The following is an 18,425-nucleotide window of genomic DNA, read 5'->3' as shown; positions in this document are numbered from 1 at the left end:
TGACATCTTGGGAGAACCCTTTCCGGGTAAGAACTAACAACTCAATAGCCACGCCGTCAAATTCAGGAAGGCTGGATCGGGGTGGAGGATTGGCCCTTGAGTGAGGAGGTCGGGAGTGAGAGGTAGAGGCCACGGATCTGCTCTGCTGAGCGCCACCAGCTCGGTGAACCAGGCTCTTCTGGGCCAATGTGGAGCTATCAGTATGACTGTGCATCTTTCTGATCTGATCTTTCGGAGAACTCTGGGAAGCAGAGGGAGAGGTGGGAAGACGTAAGCCAGGTCGAAGTCCCACGTGGTCGTCAAGGCATCCGCTGCTAGCGCTAGGGGGTCTCGACATCTGGACATGAATTGCGTCACTTTCCGGTTGTGACGGGAGGCCATGAGGTCTACCTCCGGAAGGCCCCATAGGTCCACAATGTCTAGGAAGATCTTGGGATTCAAGGCCCATTCCCCTGGATCGATCCTTTGACGGCTGAGATAGTCTGCCTGCCAGTTCTCGAGTCCGGGGATGTAGATCGCGGTTAGCCGTACTTCCCTTGCTTCTGCCCATGTTAGAATGCGACTGACTTCCTTGAGTGCTTGTCGACTTCTTGTGCCCCCCTGGTGGTTCAGGTATGCAACCGTGGTTGCGTTGTCCGATTGGATCTTGATGTCGCATCCTGTGAGTCGGTTCTGCCAGTGGCATAGAGCTAGGCGTACCGCTCTGATTTCTAATATATTGATTGGAAGTCGGGTCTCTGCTGCTGCCCAGGTTCCCTGAGCTGAGAGATGTCCCAGGACTGCGCCCCAGCCTTGGAGGCTGGCGTCCGTGGTTAGTATGAGCCACTGTGGTTCCTGTAGGGAACGGCCTTTCTCCAGGTGAGTCGGATTGAGCCACCAGGACAGGGCTACTCTTGTTCTGGGTAGAAGCTTGATTGGTTGGGAGAGAGAGCTGCGATTCCATTGATCCAAAATGTTCCACTGTAGAGTCCTTAGATGGAACTGGGCAAAGGGGACCGCTTCTATGGAGGATACCAGGGATCCCAGCACTTACATGGCGAATCGAATGGAGGGCTGAGGGGTGTGAATGAGTTGCCGAACTAGGCTCTGGATTCTGCCGATATTTTCTGGTGGGAGGTAGACCCTTTGCTGTGCCGTGTCGAAGAGCATGCCTAGGAAGGGCATGCGTTGAGCTGGCGTTAGCCGAGATTTTGCTATGTTGATTTTCCATCCCAGCGTGGTCAGGGTGTCCATGACCAGAGAGAGCTGGGATGTGGCTGCTGGGCGAGAGGGTGCTTTGAGCAGTAGGTCGTCCAGGTAAGGAGTGATGGAGACTCCTCTGGATCTCAGCGAGGCTGCGGCTGCCGACATGATTTTGGTAAATATCCTGGGGGCTGAGGTGAGTCCGAAAGGGGAGTGCGGTGAACTGGAAGTGATTGTTTCTGATCGCAAAGCGCAAAAACTTCCAATGGGGAGGGAAAATGGGCACATGGAGGTATGCGTCTTTGATGTCCAGGGCCACCAGGAATTCGTTGGGGTTCATGGTCGCGATTACTGACCGCAGGGATTCCATCTTGAATCGTGAAGAACGAATGAAGACGTTCAGGTGTTTTAGGTCCAGGACGGGTCGGAAGGATCCGTCCTTTTTTGGGACGATGAAGAGGTTGGAATAGAAGCCTCGAAATTTGTCGTAGGGAGGAACCGGAACAATAACTCTTTCTTCCAACAAGTCCTGGACGATGGAGAGGAAGGCATCTTGTTTGTGTGGATCCTGAGGGAGCCGGGACATGAAGAAACGGTTGGGTGGCCCGGACACAAATTCGAGACGATAACCTGAGGTGATTATGTTGTGTACCCACGTGTCTGTGGTGAGGCGAAGCCATTCGTCCCGGAAGAGGCGGAGTCTGCCTCCGACCGGAGTGTGATCTTCTGGAGGGAGGTAGTCATGCTGTGGAGGACTTATCGGAAGTCTTGGCTTGAGGCTTTTTGTTTTGCCACGAGTATTTGGGACGGCCTTGGAATCTAGGCTTGCTGGAATTCTGGGATTGGTAATCCCTAGAGGGTGGTGCCTTGGATGGTCTAGTGCGAAAAAAGCGTCCTCGACGAAAGGAGGTACGGTTCCTTGGTTGTGGAAGTAGAGTACTCTTACCCCCTGTCGCCTGACTGATAATTTTGTCCAGTTCTGGGCCAAAAAGGAGTTTACCCTTAAATGGGATGGTGGTAAGCGATTTTTTGGATGAGAGGTCGGCCGACCACAGTTTTAGCCACAGAGAACGACGTGCCGCCACCGATAGTGCGGAAGTTCGACTGATGGCTTGAACCGCATCAAGGGATGCTTCGCACAGGTATTCGTTGGCGTCCTTGATTTGGGATGCCAGGGTCGCCAGTTCCTGTCTAGGGGCGCCAGAGTTTATGCCGTCAATTAATGAGGTAGACCAGGTTTGGATGGCCCGTGCTACCCACGCCGATGCTAAGACGGGTCTCAGACTTTCTCCGGACGCAGTGTATGCGGCTCTGAGGAACCCTTCCGTCTTTTTGTCCATAGAGTCTTTGAAGGAAGAGGAGTCAGGGACCGGAAGGGCAGTGTTCTTGGAGAGACGTGAGATGGGTGCATCCACTGAAGGTGGGGTGGACCACTTGTGAAGGGCTTCCTGAGGGAACGGATATGAGCGCTGGAACCGCCTATTGGCTTGGAAGCGTTTCTCTGGGTGATCCCACTCCGACTGAATGATGCTATCCAACTGTTCGTGGGTGGGAAACATGGACAGTAGCTTCTTCTGGCGCTTGAATAGTGATTGCGCCGAAGTCTGAGCCTCTGGCGTCTTGAGGTCGAGGCAAGATATGACTGCCGCAATGAGGGAGTCTACCGCTTCCGATGGAGTTTTGGAAGTTTCCTCAGTGTCGGCAAGGTCATCCTCATCAGAAATTTCCCCTTCGCTTAGGGACTGTTCGTCCCATGTGGCCGAGGGCTGCGGTGAATCAGAATCGGAGTATTCTTCGGTGTGAGGCGGTACTTGGCGTTTAAGGGATTTGGTTCGGGGATCTGGATCCTCCCGATCCAACTTGTCCAACAGCTTGTCCAGGCATGCGGCTAATTTGGGAATGCCTGTAGAAAGAGAAACAGCCCATGATGGGGGTTCTTGGTTGGAGGCCGCGACCTGTGGCTGTGCTGCCTGCGTCTCCACGGGTGGAGGCCCGTCCCGTGGTTCCTCGGTCTGGGCCAGGGGCGTAAGTTCCTGGGCCTGGGAAGTAGTCTCAGCTGGAATCTTGCAGCAGGAGGAGCATAGTGGGTCCTTCCTGCCTGAGGGGAGGCGCTTGCAGCACCTGGCGCAGGCAAGATATTTTACTTTGGATGCGCTAGAGGTCCCCCTGGAAAAGGGGCCGTCTGAATTGCCCTCTGCCATGATTCAGTAGCGATAGAGCGGGAAAAGAGGCAGGAAAAAACAAACAGAGCAGAAGCAATGCTAGTACAGTGCCAACACAATATCAGTATTGAGGCAGTATGTTAATAGTGAATTAGGTCAAACACGGAGTTAGTACAGTGCCGGTACAGAACAAACCGTATTGGTATAGTGCCAGAGCAGTGCTAGTACAGGTCAGTACTGAGCAGTTGCGGTGCCAGTGAAAAAACAGCGCAGAATAGCATAAGAAAAGGAAACTTTTTTTTTTTTTTTTTTTTTTTAAAATAACAGAGTGCCTATTACATTGTATGAAGGGGGAAAAGCCCCTTATAGCCTGCGTGCCTGCCCACCCTACCCAGTAAGCCTATCTCCCTTGTGCCAGCGCCTGCTCCTGAGGTGAAAAACTGTACCCGGTCCCTGGGAAGATCTGCCTGGATCAGGATGAAGAGGGAGAGCCAGCGATTCAGGATGGAGAGCAGAAGGAGCCGACACGATGCTGTGCTGTATGGAGGAGCGCGCGAAGAAGGAAGGCGCGAAGAGAAGAATCCGGCATGGCGCGTGACGTCATCCGCCTGTGCAGGAGGTGGAACGCAAACGGTGGAACGCAAGCGGTGGAACGCAAACGGTGGAACGCATCGGGTTCGGAAGGTCCGGAGGAGCTGGAGAGACAGCGAGAGGGACCCAACCCCTGCAGAGGAGCAAGAATGGCAGGCAGGCAAGCTAACTAAGGCTGGGAGAGGCAGGGCAGGGCAAGGCATAGGAGGCACACATAGGCAGCGCTGGCTAGGCAGAATAGATGGCACCAGGAGGAAACGCTGGGCAGCTTCTGTCCTCTGTAGTCAGAGGCAGGGAATCTGCGAGGCTAGTAAAAAAGCTTACTTGAGAGCCCCAACGTCCTGTTTTTCCCACGTAGGGGGAAGCCTGAATAGAGTAGCTCCTGTTGGAGACCTCTAGGACGACCCCTGTTGCCAGATTGGATCTGGCCGATGAAACATAGTCAGAGAGAGATGATGATCCTGTCTCCTTGTGGGACACTAGAAAAAAAACTGGTTAAGGCAGGAAGTGCAAGGGGGTATAGTAGCAGGGAGGAGGGGTTAGGCCTCTTCTTCCTATTCTAATGTCCTGCCTCCTGCTGGTAGCTACTATACCCATGGTCCCTGTGTCCCACAGACGACTGTTAGAGAAAAAAGAGACAGGAAGCAGGGATGTGCAGTACCTTTAGAAGTCCCTATTGCCAGTACTCAGCGTTACACAGAGCTTCAACATGCTGACACAGGCTTGTGCAAAAAGGGGTCGGCGACCCCCTCCCCTGGTGCCTCCACTGACTCCTACCCTATAGAGAAACACAATCTTCAGAGGTAGTTTTCTCCAAACAGTAGACATTTTCTTAAAGCGATACATTACATATTTGACTAAAATGACCTAATCTGCTAAAATAGCTTCATTTATGTGAATGTGAACCACCACTTTAACTGCATGTGCCCACAGGCTGCAAATCCTATGATGCCTTTCTCCAGTGTGGCTGTATCAGTTCTACCAATATATTTGTATATATATATAGTTAAAGGAAAAGTAACACTAAAAATGTTTAACTAAAAAAATCTATTCTACCCTGCCCCAATAATTGCCCTATCCTGCACACCATTTATTATTTTGAATGCTGTAGTACAAAGTACCTGTTAAAAGTTGGCTTCTGGTCATTTGAACAAAGGCGATATGGCGATGCAGGTGAAGTATCAGGGGAAACATCCACTATGCGGCGATCGATTGATCGAGCCTAGCCTTCCTCTGTATAGGCAGGAGTCAGGCTAGGCTCGATCAATCGATCACCGCATAGTGGACGCTTCCCCTGCATCGCCGTAAATTGTAAATGCTCCTGATTGTGGCTATCATGATGTAACAGAATATGGGCATATAATCAAAGAAATGACAAACAAAATGTTCCGTAAAATCTAGTTTTTTTTTTACTCGTCAATTGGCCAAGTTACATGAAGAAAAATTGTGCGTATGAATACAATCAATTTTGCCACAGAATACAATCAAAATTTGCCACAGGCTTCGCTATTTACCAATCAGTCGGAAGCATCTGTAGTATTGTGTATGTGAGTACAGTATCTATAATCCCTTGGAAACATTTGTAGTGGGCAGAAATTAAAACAAAAAGAAATTAAAAAGAAAAGCACTGAGGTCACGTATAGAATTTCAAAGAGAAAGAAAAGGAAAAAAGTTCAGTATGATTTAGAGAATTGTTTTGGGCAACACAAACACATGATACAAGAATACTGCAAAGAATAAATACAAATCTGTTGGCTGTGCCAAGAGGGAGAGTGTTCATAGGTAAAGCAATCTGTTCCATCATTGCAGTGGGATGCATTCACACATTCCCAGTGACTGGTCTATGTAGTGGAAGGCACTTCACAGATTGGGTGAACGGAGGCAGAGCAGTTTGTGCTTGTGGTAAACTTTCAGTTCATTAGCAAGTGCAGTATTTGTCCCATCACTGTTAGCTGGGGGGGGTATTGTCCATGGTAGATAAAAGCCTGGTCAACTGAGCTCTCTGTGCCGGAGTGATATGTTGAGTCATATGAACAATGCAGTCCATGGCTACTTCAGGGTTTGCTTGAACCAAACTGTGAACAGAGACAAGGAGAGTTAATCTGAAGCCAAGTGCATTTAATATGGAGAAGCCTTTCTTCGTGCAAAAGGGATTATTGTGCAAAAGATAAAATTGTTAAGCCTTCCCAAAGCACCTAGTGTGCCACATGTCAATACACTGACTTTGGCCTAGAACAAGTATCTTAAAGGAGAAAGAAAGTTAAAAACTAAGTAAGCTTTATCAGAAAGGTCTATGTAAATACAGCCATAAGCACTCACAGAAACGCTGCACTGACTTTAAAATTTAATTGTGTCTGTAATTCCTGTGCCACAGACACGCGGCTCTCTCCTCTCTCCTGAATGCTAAGAACTCCCCCCCCCCTTAGGAATGTGGATCTGAGCCAATCAGCAAGAAGCTGACTCATAGTCGTACTAACTGAGCATGTTCACTTGGTCTGGATGTCTGTGCAGGAGTGAGGCATTATGGGAACACAGCTCAGAGTTTTTTCTTCCTGTCTGGCTTCTGATCATCTGAAAAGGTGAAATATGGGGAGACTTAAGAGCACTATTGAGACAACTGAAGGTATGCCTGCAGCTTGAGATTAACTCTTTACTAGCCTTTCCTTCTCCTTTTTTCTGGGTGCAGGGCACTATTTTGAGCCAAACATTTGATTAACCTCCCCTTATTTCATAACAAGGCCACAAACTTATGAGATCATGACTATCCACTAGTTCCAGGGATAACCAGTAAATAATCATTCACGCACAAATTTCAGCCAGGTCTTGTCAATGTTTGGTTAACAAGCTTTGTCTGATAGGCAGGTAGTTTTATATGCACCTCTAACAGGACACAAAGGATAATTTGGCTTCAAGCCATGAAATCAGAGGAGCGCATATTGCAAAGTGGTTCTTTCCAATGTCCTGCAGTGGGATGAATATACAACACACCAGTTGTTTGCAGATCAGATTATATCATAACATCAGACTGGAACTTGCACGGCTCTCTACCGTGTGGACGCAAAAGTATATTTACTGCCAATTTGTCTCCAATGTGGGACAGATCAAGAATCTATTAACTTACCCCCGGATATGTTTTAGAGCGTAGTCTTTTTTTAGGTATTTTATATTCTCTCGGATTGCAGATCGTGCCTCATCTTCCTCTTGTAAGTGCTTCTCCAACCACTCCACCACAACCTGGTTATTGTCCCATAGGTAAGTCTGGAAGAATGAAAAATGAGATATAAACAAATGCTCTATCTGCATCCCTGACTGCGTGTTACATGGAAAATGTCCCCCGATCACAAGTGCCATTTATTTGTCTATTAGCACAGTGAGTGTTGATATTTCTGATACCAGGAAGCCCAGTTTGATTGAAAGTCAATTGAAGTGAGACTTTAAGTGAACACTGATTTGCTATCCTAAGGGTTCTTAAAACTATAGCTGAATGACTGAACTTCCCCTTGAATCACTTTTCTTTCTTCTACAAACAAAGAAAGAAATCAGTGGTGTAACTGATACTTATTAAATTAAAGAACTAATATTAAGAATATTCTATTGCATTTCCCTGTATTCAGAATATAATATAATGGAATTGTGCATCAGCAATACCCGCGAAGCCCCATGGTCTGCTGTTTCTTTTGCTCATAACTAAAATCATAACTTCCAGTTAAATGCAACAATCTTTCATCTACTTCTTCAACCACAAAGCATTTATAAAACATCTGGTGATTCCTTTTTGCATCCTAGTAACAAGTTCCAATCACACACTAAAATTAAAGCTGTTCTTAAAAGCTATGCAGAAACCTTTACAGCTCCCTCAGTCTCCATAAACCATCGACGCAGCATAGACTGGATATGAATATCGCTGAGCTCGCTGTTTGCATGGAGGATCTCACTTTTCACCATTTCTTCCAGGAGAAGGCGCCGTAGCCTCCAGTAGAGGAAGGATCGAGCATCCTTCCATTCCAGAATATCCTTAAAATAGACACAGTCAAACATTACATTCCCCAGTGTCAAGCAGCTGCATTATTGCTTATTATGACTAATAAATATTTTTCTTACTGTGATGACACCTTTCTCCTGCATCCTGCCTGGTGTATCATGGAGATCTGCAAATCGCACAGCAACTTGGTGGTAAATAGGGAGTAGCTGCTCCTCTCTCAACCTTAGTTTCTTCTCCAGCTCTTTACGTTCTCCCTCAGTCAGCTCTGGGCTACCTAATATATAGGGGAAGAATTAAAGACAGCCCGTAATTACCTTGAATTCAAAGTAAAAAAAATATCTGATTATCAGTTCACTATATGAACTCCTGCCTTTTACTTGCATAAATACTGTGTCTTTATATACTCACCGAGCTGTTCTACTATTTGGGTATACACAGGGTCTATCCTTCTCATTGTTTTTATCAGGTCTTTCTTTCTAAAACGAATCTCAACTGTGCCCTCGGGTTCCAAGACACCACCCCTTTCAAACAAAAGAGCATAAATGATCAAAGAACAATGTCTAAAGCTAGATATGGGACAGTTTAACAGGTAAATCAGGGGCAAATTTGGCTAAACACAAGTTGAGACAAACTGCCCAATAAAGGCTCAGATCTCGATATACCTAAAGCCCTATCTGCATTAAAGTTACACATGACACTAAAATAAATCTCTAGTTTTGTATCTTAACCTTCTTCAAATTTGTTTCTGCAGGTGCAAATATATAGAATATATATGTTTCAGTGAAACATTGGCAAATTGCTGAGCCTCACCTGCTGTCCTTGTCTGCATACAGTTCCATATAGAGTGGGTTAATAGTTGGATCTATAACAACCCATGATCCTCCTCTCAGCTCAGCGTACGGTGGTATGTACACCAGCACTGGCTGCTTAAACTCCCGCAGGCTGTCCACAATATATGCTCCAAACTTAAGCACTTGGTCATACATGTCTGCAGAAGAAAATGGGAGATGCCATTATGGGTAAACATGTGCCCTAACCTTCCTTATGCTCACTGAGACCTTCTCTTTAAGGTTCAGAGTTCATTTTAGTAATGAAAGGAAAGTGAGTTATGTGACACTGACTTTCTGACTATTAAGTAAGGACTCATTTTCAAACACTAAGGCTAATGTCCCACGGAGAGATTAGTTGCTGCGTTTTTTAAAAAGCGAATTCCAGCAACAAGTCGCTCGTCTTTTCCTAACAAGCGATTACTAGAGATTTCAACAATGGAGCAATTATATTTCCCACAAATCCAGGTGTCATATTCCCCGCCCACAATTAGAAATTACATTCAGTGCAATGGGGAAATCGCAGCAACTTCCTGCTCAGTGGGTTTTACTTTCAGCAATTCCAATAGTTTTGCATGACAATGCTTTCTTTGTAAAATTGCTCGAAAAAGGCTCTCGTAGCGATTTGGAGCAATAAGTGATTTGAAGTAGTATCGTTGGGTTTAGGTACTGGTTATTTATATTCTTCTCTATGTAGAGACAAAATAAGTGATAAATCGCAGCGACTAATCTCTCCGTGGGACATTAGCCTAAGCAAACTGTTTGCTTACAATATCATTATTGCAGTTGACCAAATAAAACTAATGACTTACTGGTTGCTATGGGTTACTACCAGGTGTAACAGGTGAAGTAAGAAAATGCCAGGGTAAAGCATGCCCCTTTTTCTTAAGGTGAACTGCACAACACTAGTCTCCTCAGCAGCTTTCCCATTTGTCACTGCCAAAGCTTTTGTTTTATCACAAACTAGAATTATCCAGTCTGCTTAGAGAGTAACATTAAAGAATGCATATCACATCACAAACTGGATATATTGATGACACTAACGATGACAAATCTAGAAAGGTGTCCAAAATGGCAAAGACAACAAACCAGAGTTTCCCATGTTGGTGATAAATTCTCCAATGATAGAATATGGTTTACCTTTCATTCCTCCGGAAAATCCACGCCAGTTTGCAAAGATAAGAAGTGGCAGTCTCTCCCTGTTGAAATCCTTTATTGCCTGGGCAGTTTTAAAGGCAGAGTCTGGGAACCAAACCTGTCCAGCTTGCTGAATAATCTGACAACCAGAACCAAATACGGGCAATATATTATATTGTATATATAAATGAAATAAGTTTCCTTGCATAAGTGAAGAAAAAACAACCTACAAATATGAAGCTTAGATAAAGTGTGGATAGGTTTACAGATGGATCTTTTAAAGGGACACATCAAAAAATAAAGGTCAAAACTAAAGAAATTACTAAAAGTAATATAAATGCCTGTAATTAATATGCTAGAATAAGAATAAGTAAGGAGAGAAGCTTTGGAAAAAACATTAAATATGACATTCACCTTGATCTTCTGCAAATTAATCTTAAAGATGTATTTAAAAACATTACAATTCACCATAGATAATTTCAGAGAATATAGAAAGAGGCATAGACACAGTGACACAAACATGTTAACTCCCCCAACCATACTTACCTTGGCTTCAGAATCCAGATTGGCTGGATCAGCAGGCACTGCCATTTCCACACTTCTAGTCTCCACAGCAATTACACCTACAGGTATTCCTCCAAGTCTGACTCAGAAAAGCAAATTGGACTAGTTAGTCTCAAGAACAACTAGTCATTATGCTGGCAACATTTTTGAGTGGGGAAAAGATAATGTTTTTTCCAGCCTTACCGTGCCCTGCCAACAACAACAGTTTGAGCCCAGCGCTGCATGATCTCCATAAAGCTTCCATGGTCAAAAAAGCCTCGCTGCCATTCTCCTTTGATAGCTGCAAAGTAACAAGAGTAACCATAGTGGTAGAATATGCCAGGAGATAGAATGGTAAGAAAAGGTCCCTAAAAATGACTTACTTGGATGCGGTCTCCCGGCAAGCATCCAGCGAGGATCATAGGGAGCCTTGGTTGGCATGAACTCAATCTGACGGTCAACTGGGTCCATAGGGGGAATAACAGGCACAGGACTTTGGTTATCCTAAAAAAAAGTAGCACAATATCATAATCAAAACAAAATTGTTAGGCAATCCCTAGTGATATTAGTCATTTACCTGCTACCCCATGCTGACGGTCAACTTCTTTAAAAAGCTCCCCAGCCCAGGGTACTGTTTGAGAAGTGGCGTACTGCTATCTAGTTCTGGTGCCCCAGACCCCTTGCACCTTTTAAAGCTGGGAATATCCACAATACAGATTTTCTCAAACAAGGTCTATACTGCCATTTAACTTGCACAGGGTGCCTGGGACACCTTAACAAAATGGCAGTATGATGCTTTTCAAACAGCACCCAGGTCTGGTGCACCTCTTCTTCAAAATCCACACCAGCAGGGGTATTGTTTGACATGCACCACAGATAAGTGACTAGAATTACAGGGAGGTGTCTGACAACTTGGCACTGCCCAGTGTTTTTTTACCTTTCTTTTTCCTTTAAAAGGAGTTTAGTGATGCTCATAAAGAGAGGTGAAATGTTCACCAGATTTGAAATGCAAGAGCACTAAGAGGCCCTAGAGTCCATTCAGAGAGCAATTCTGTCACTGTCTGGATGTGCTCTACTACTTGCAACAGATAATAAATTATCAGGTATAAGGCAGGTGATACATACAGGGCCATAATGTGGCCTGTACCCACTGGCGTTAACTTACTCAAGTTTTAATGACGTACAAATTAGGGGGTAGGAAGAGGGAACGCTTATGCATTTCCACCTACTTACCCCCCATGAATACAGTAGTGCCAAATGCCAGGAGCACTATATTCATAGGACAAATGTATTTCTCTGTGCTCTGAATCTCGGAAAAAACAAAGTGGATTGTGCTTTTTTTTTTTTGCATCTACTAAAAATGTCTCCACAGAACAAGATTTAATTGGTGGTATAGAAAAGTGAGCAGTGGACAATTAAAATTAGTTTAAATGTCACGGACTATGGTAATCAAGTATGTGTCAGTAATGTACCTTTGGCATGTAGGAAAGCCACTGAAGAATGGTATACACTCCCTCAAAATCATCAGGTACCATGGTGTGAGACACTCCATTGTTGCACATGATCTGCACACCGCCAAGCTGGTTATTTGATGTGTAGACTTCTCGGCCCAGAACCTGAAGAACCCAGAAAATCATCATTCGTGTTTCAGCAGTTACACATACATGTAACAGGGCCAATTTAATACCAGTGAGAAAGGCTAGTCTCAGGACCACAGTGCTGCAAGCCAGCAAAGCTAAACACTGTGCCTCAAAGCACAAAAGTAAAGGTTGCCATACGTTCAGAATTTAATCTTCTTCTTAGGGATATTGATCATACGTTTAAATGCAAATCTAAAACTAACATTCAGACAAACTGTAGGATACAGCCCTAAAAATAACAAATCAGAGGCTGTTCTGAACATGAAATAGTTGACAGACACCAGTCGCATGAAAGTTATCCAGCCTAAAATTTTCTAACCTGTCTGATCGATGATGGTATGCAAATTATGCGGGCGATAATTCAGAGCCTACACACGGTCCAAAAGTCTTACAAAACTACATTTCATATGATTATATTAGTGCGTGTATGGCCAGCTAATTCAAATTAATATTGTCAGTATTTCAGCACACAGGGGTTTTCTAAACAATTTTATTACAACACGGTTCCCAAGGCTGTGGTATCATCTAATTTAAAGGATAGACAGAAATACAAATGTTTGTTAAGGTGCAGCTTAAATGCACCAAAGTAAAATACCTTTTCCTCCTTTGTATCTAAGTTGCCTTTTGGGTAATGGTAGCAAGCACTGCATTGTGAATGAGTCTTATTTTGTTTCTCTCCCCAAAATATTGCCTGGTATTTCATATCATGGATGGTCACAAGTGTCTCCTTAACCTGGCTTTTTATTTTTATTTATTTCGTTTTTTTTATTTTCCTTTGGTAGCATTCAACATTTGTGTAACTTATGAATAAGTAAAAACTGCTATGTTGTGTACCCCCAGTAGAGAAAGGCATAAAACCAAGATTATCCTCCATAAGATTTATAGAAGTGCAGGAAAGTAGGCAATACTGCTGGTGATTTCTTGGAAAATGGACCAAAGAAAACCATGCAGTGCTGGGCTCCTTTAACTGCTGACTTCATGCACCGATACAGACAACTGGGGACCAGGAAGAAGGGCAGCAGAGAAGCGGAGAAACCATCATTGCTTCAGCAGTGGCATACAGTATGTACTGGACATAAGAAGCACATGGGGCATAGTGTGTAACACAGGAGGCCTGGATGAATATTGTACTGCATGTGGAGTGATAAAAGAAAACATTGTAACAAAAGAGTTTTAATATTGCTAGATAAGCAACATATTTTTTGCTTTCTTTTGTTTTATCTAATTTGCCTTTTTCCCATGTACTACCGCTAGTGTTCACATTAAGTCTACAGCATTGCAAACGTAATGAATCTTAACATTAACCCTATTGGTTTGGAAATGCATTACAGGCAAGAAAATGCTTCACCTTGTTCAGCGCACTGGCTCCTGTCAGAATGATATGTGAGTTCTCCACCTGTATAACTCTCTGACCCAACCTCACTAAATAGGCCCCGATTCCAATGGCTCTGCAAGTCACCTGCGAAGAAACAAAAAAAAAAACCACTGTAATGAAAGAAGTGCCAAAAAAATGATTAGGGAAAGTTAAAGGTACACAATCTTGTACTGTTTATACTGTTCTTTTAACCCATATTTGATGAGTATTCCTACAAGGCAAACTATGACCCACCATAACATACCATGCCAATAGTAACAATCTCTTTATAAGCCAAGGATGATTCTCCAGCGATTGTCCCTGAGCCTCGAAGATTTTCTACTCCAATTCCTTCCTCCTTCCCGATAATGTCAGTCAAAACATACCTGTAAAGGTAACAGTTAGAGATATGAACTACATTTGCTTTGATTTGCTTTTGACTATCCATGTTTCCTGCTGTTACCCGCATTCCACTGCTATAAAGTATATGTCAGGCAGTTCAATCACACTGACCAATAGATCTTGGGGACAGAAACGCATAGCAACATGAACTGAAATACCTTGATTCTCCTTCATCCTCCACGTGCTCACAGTGTGCAGAGTTCATGGAGCTGATTTTTGTGTAGTCTTGAGGCCTCAAATAAAGATATTTGAAACCCTGAAAGAAAGACCAAACCAGTGAGCTCTAATGCAGATATTCAGAATCAGGTCCAATTAAACCACTATATAAAGCTGGTGCACTTAATGTTGGACCACATGACCTCAGTCACTATGATTCCCATCGCATCAGCCCAATATCACCCACCATAGGGGGGGCATATTAGGGAAAGATCTGCTTTTTTGGCAACCTCACCAAACTGGGGGATCTTATAACGTAGGGCCAGCTCTACCCAAATCATTAATAGGGAATAAAAGTCCATGGCAAACCTATGCTGCTCCTTACAGCCAGTAGCCCTCTGCAATATAAAATACAATTACCTTCTGGGTTTCCACAGAGCTATATTCCTAACCTGTATTCTTGCTTGAACAGTACTAAGTAATTAAAGTACATGTGTGGGTACCCTGCATTTTGGGGCTGTGCATGCCCATGTGCTGCATGCCAGAGAGCCAGAAGGTAAGTAGCAGCAGAATATGTCTTTAATTGTATAAGGCAGGTGGCTGTTGGAAATGTTGCACTATCCCCAAAAGACATAATAGGAATTAAAATAACCATTAGATACACTCTAAACAGCAATAGTCACATTCTTTTTAATGTTGTACATAACAGATGTAAAAATGTGGGCAAAAATCTATTCTTATTCCTGCATTTTGGTATGCCTGTTAAATAATTTAAAAATGAGTGAATTACCTCTTAAAACTTCCTTAGATAACTAGCACTGTAAATTCATAATTCCACCATTTTTTTTAGGAATTATAGCTCAAAATCTCTTGCTTTAGCACAAGTTGCTCTCATATGCTTTCCAAAATAAACAACTTTCCATACTCTCATTTTCATTACCTTATAAGGGTCAGAAGGATTGTTCCAAGCCACCTGAAACATGTGCCGCAGCTCCTCTGCCAGCCCAATACGGGCACCACTATTGGCTGCAATGTAAATACGTGGAATGCCTTCTTTTCTGGCCAACTCTGAAGTTTTGAGGAAAAGCAGATCTTCTTGTGGCCCAAAGGAGCCAATCTTGTAGGTAATATCATTGCAGATGACAATAATCTCACGGCCATTTGGATACTCAGGGGTTTTCAAATTCATTTTGAAAGCCACCATTCCAACCTAATAAAGGAATAAATCATATTTCTGGAAAATCTGTATGCTGTTTGGTAGAATACATTTTATATTCTCCTGCATTCGCAGAATTGCATTTACTTATTTAAAACAAGCAGATCCCAAAATGTGTGGCAGGTCCCCTAGGAGTAAACAAAGCAATAAAGGGCACAGACTAGAGACCAATAAGGCTGAGAACTGTAAACAATGCCTAGCTCTAAATACTCCTGGAAGCTCAGCTTGAAGGTTCATTAAGATGAGAATCAAGGGCCAACACTTAATTGCTATCCTAAATATTATTTAAATATAATGTATCTTTTCTACCACTGCACAATTTTTGAGAATTATAAACAATTTACTGTACTCGCACATAACATATTACATAAACCATTCACCAATGGCAGAAAGAAAGGGGACAAAATGCCATGCAAGTTTTAGATAAATAAATTCTGTACCTCATTTCCACCTGGAAGTCTGTTTAACTGGACCAGCTGACCTTGGGTGTCCAAAACCAGCTCTGTGTACGTAAGAATATCTTTAGGGTACTTCTCTCCTGAGCGCCACAGTTTAAACAGAGCCTAGAAAATGTCAACACAAAATAATCCAAAGAATGTGTCAACATAAACCACTCTTAGGGGCTGATTTATCAATGATCATATTTTTTTTCATGATTCAGATTTTTTTACGCTAATAATCAAAATTTTTTTTTTTTACATAAAATAGTGAAACATCAAAACAATGAAAAACACATATAAAAATATGCCATCTAAAGGCTTATAAGGTCATGTAGAAGTCAATGGGAGCTGTCCTAGGCATTTCTTTTGCGGTCCTTATTTGCGGTCAGGTATTTGAGTTTTTGAGCACAAATTAGCAGATTAGATTGCAGGTTAGGACTTCTCTAGCACAGGCAGAGAATAATAAAGCTTTAAAGGAGAAGGAAAGTCAAAATCTATTAAGCACACTATTAAATAGTACTACTATTGCTGAGTAAAAACGCTATATTCCTGGCTTGCCTAATGAAAGATTTACAGAGATACACATACTAGAACCTACATACTTGTTTCAGTGAACGGCGCCGCCATCTTGTCTGTATGGGCTGAAAAGCACAAGCAAGCCCCCCCTCCGCTCCCCGCTCCTGCCACAAAGCCTCCGCCGCTCCTGCCACAAACCCCCCCCCGCTCCTGCCACAAACCCTTCGCCGCTTGCAGCACCTGCCCCCCCGCTCCCCCCACCTGCTTGTCACATAGTTCTCCGACGCTGCGTTGCCATGGCAACCGGACGCTCCTGCTGTGTGCGCATGCGCCGCCTGCAGTAACAAGTCGCCAAGTCTTGAAGGAGCGATGCATTATGGGAATCTTCTCTACACTGCTCACCGTTTTTTTTTCCTGTTTGGCTTCTGATCTTCTGAAAGGGTGAAATATGGGGAGACAACTGAAGGTATGCCTGCAGCTTGAGATTAACTCTTTATTAGCCTTTCCTTCTCCTTTAAGGTAGCAATACACACTACAAGTACAATCTCTCCCACGACCCTCGATCGTAGGAAAGATTGTTCACCCACTCTACTAACATTAAGAGCTGAATCGTCAGATATGCAGGTAAAAACAAAGGAATTATTTACCCCTATCTGATGATTCAGCATTGACGTTACAATGTTCAATGTTCAGGCACCTTCAAAGGCACCCAATCCAAATTTTCAGTCTTGCCTGATCAACGAGATGGCTGATATCCAAGGCTTTTATCAATATCGACCAACCGCCTCCCACCATACATGCACCAATTATCGCACAAACTTATACTTAGACATATGGGTCGATTCACTAAAGTCCAAAAAAACGAGTGCTATTTATAGCATGCGTTAAAAATATTATCACTTCTTATTTTTTGCAAGTTAACGATCGATTCACTAAAAGGACACTTGTCAGAATTAAGAAGCGATGTTCTTGGCATTATTTATCTGGCGATGAGTGATTTTAAGCAATATTTTAACGCATGCGGAATAATTTCCGCCGCGTGCGATATTTTTCGCTGCACGCGATATTAGTGCACACTATTCCACACGTAGCAGTTAATTTCTGAAAACTCCCCTCTGTTATGCTCTAGGACTTCCCAATTTGGAATGATACTTTATGAATAAGACCCAAGTTACTTATAATGTGTCACCCCTGACTCACCTGTCTGAACATCTCTGGGAAGTCATACACATAAGTAGTCCCAAGGGACTGGGCCTGAAACCTTTTGGACTGCAGCAAGTCTTTGGTGACATATGGTGTGTTGATCAACATGCCATGCATGTGTCCGTGCTTATCCCCATATGAATGAAACATGATCTGCAAGGATAAGGCATATTTAAATGATAAGTAATTAATAAAGGAATAAGGCATGTTACACTTAAGGTACTATCAACTGTCTTGCAAATAAGGAACAGACAACTATAGAAATGGATAACTGTTTTCATGAACACAGAGTTAAGTATTTCAATTAAAAAAATACACTTTGCATTAAAATGCCATATCTTAATTATTAACAGAGGTAACAATATAATTTAAAGTTCACAGAAAGATACTACAGATATATTTAGATACCAGCAGCTTTCTTGGAGAAAACACAACTTCCCAACAAAAGCAAATATGCAAAATATACTAGGCCTTCAAACCAAATAATCTCAGAAGGATCAACATGAATACAGAGTATTCAATCACAGAGGTTCCTCTGCTGGCCCTTCTGATATCCACCTATAGCCAATTGCAAGCTTTACAAATATCCTGTGCTCTATCGCTTATCTTATAATGTCAGTTGCTTGAAAGGAAGTAACGTTGTGCACTGGACCCAGTATAAAGTTGAGGATTGTAGATCAGTGCTGTCCAACTGGCGACCCCCCTCTGTGTGGCCCCCCACCTGTCTGGCTGCTTTGATGGCTTACTCTTGTGTAAGCTTTAAATGGTATCAGTACTGTGATTAACTGCCCCCCCCTGCATGGTTCTCACCTCAGATTCAGGCTGTAATCAGGCTGTTAAATATGTAATCGCCTGTACTGTTCACACCTTTTAATCCCTGCATTGTTCACCCCCTGCAGTGTTCACACCTCAGGCTCAGGCTGTAATCACCCCCATTGTTCCCCTGTTCACACTTCAGGAGCAGTAGAAACCCACAAACAATCCCTGCATACTACAAAAAGAACATATACTGAGATGGTACTGCAATTAAAAAGTTTTTTAATATATAGTTATTGTGCAGACTGTAGGAACAGT

The 18,425-nt window shown here is 43.3% G+C and overlaps 1 protein-coding gene across 7 annotated transcripts in view; it reads right to left on the bottom strand.

The window, feature by feature from the left end:
* Positions 1 to 5,321: 5,321 nt before the first annotated feature.
* The window catches only part of acacb (acetyl-CoA carboxylase beta), a 66,825-nt gene continuing 53,721 nt past the window's right edge, over positions 5,322 to 18,425 (bottom strand). For all 7 annotated transcript variants that reach the window (XM_012957141.3, NM_001137614.1, XM_031896072.1 and 4 more), the window contains 17 exon segments: positions 17,349 to 17,504; positions 15,633 to 15,755; positions 14,917 to 15,186; positions 13,979 to 14,076; positions 13,684 to 13,804; positions 13,413 to 13,523; positions 11,897 to 12,040; positions 10,808 to 10,928; positions 10,629 to 10,725; positions 10,428 to 10,524; positions 9,885 to 10,020; positions 8,728 to 8,905; positions 8,326 to 8,438; positions 8,037 to 8,191; positions 7,779 to 7,949; positions 7,057 to 7,193; positions 5,322 to 6,010 (listed from right to left, as the gene is read on the bottom strand). In XM_012957141.3, the coding sequence (XP_012812595.1) occupies positions 5,884 to 6,010; positions 7,057 to 7,193; positions 7,779 to 7,949; positions 8,037 to 8,191; positions 8,326 to 8,438; positions 8,728 to 8,905; positions 9,885 to 10,020; positions 10,428 to 10,524; positions 10,629 to 10,725; positions 10,808 to 10,928; positions 11,897 to 12,040; positions 13,413 to 13,523; positions 13,684 to 13,804; positions 13,979 to 14,076; positions 14,917 to 15,186; positions 15,633 to 15,755; positions 17,349 to 17,504 (2,355 nt within the window). In that variant the 3' untranslated portion in view covers positions 5,322 to 5,883.

The sequence above is a fragment of the Xenopus tropicalis genome, chromosome 1 (assembly GCF_000004195.4).
Source record: "Xenopus tropicalis strain Nigerian chromosome 1, UCB_Xtro_10.0, whole genome shotgun sequence".
NCBI lineage: Eukaryota > Metazoa > Chordata > Amphibia > Anura > Pipidae > Xenopus > Xenopus tropicalis.
This window is presented reverse-complemented; position numbering and strand designations above follow the sequence as displayed.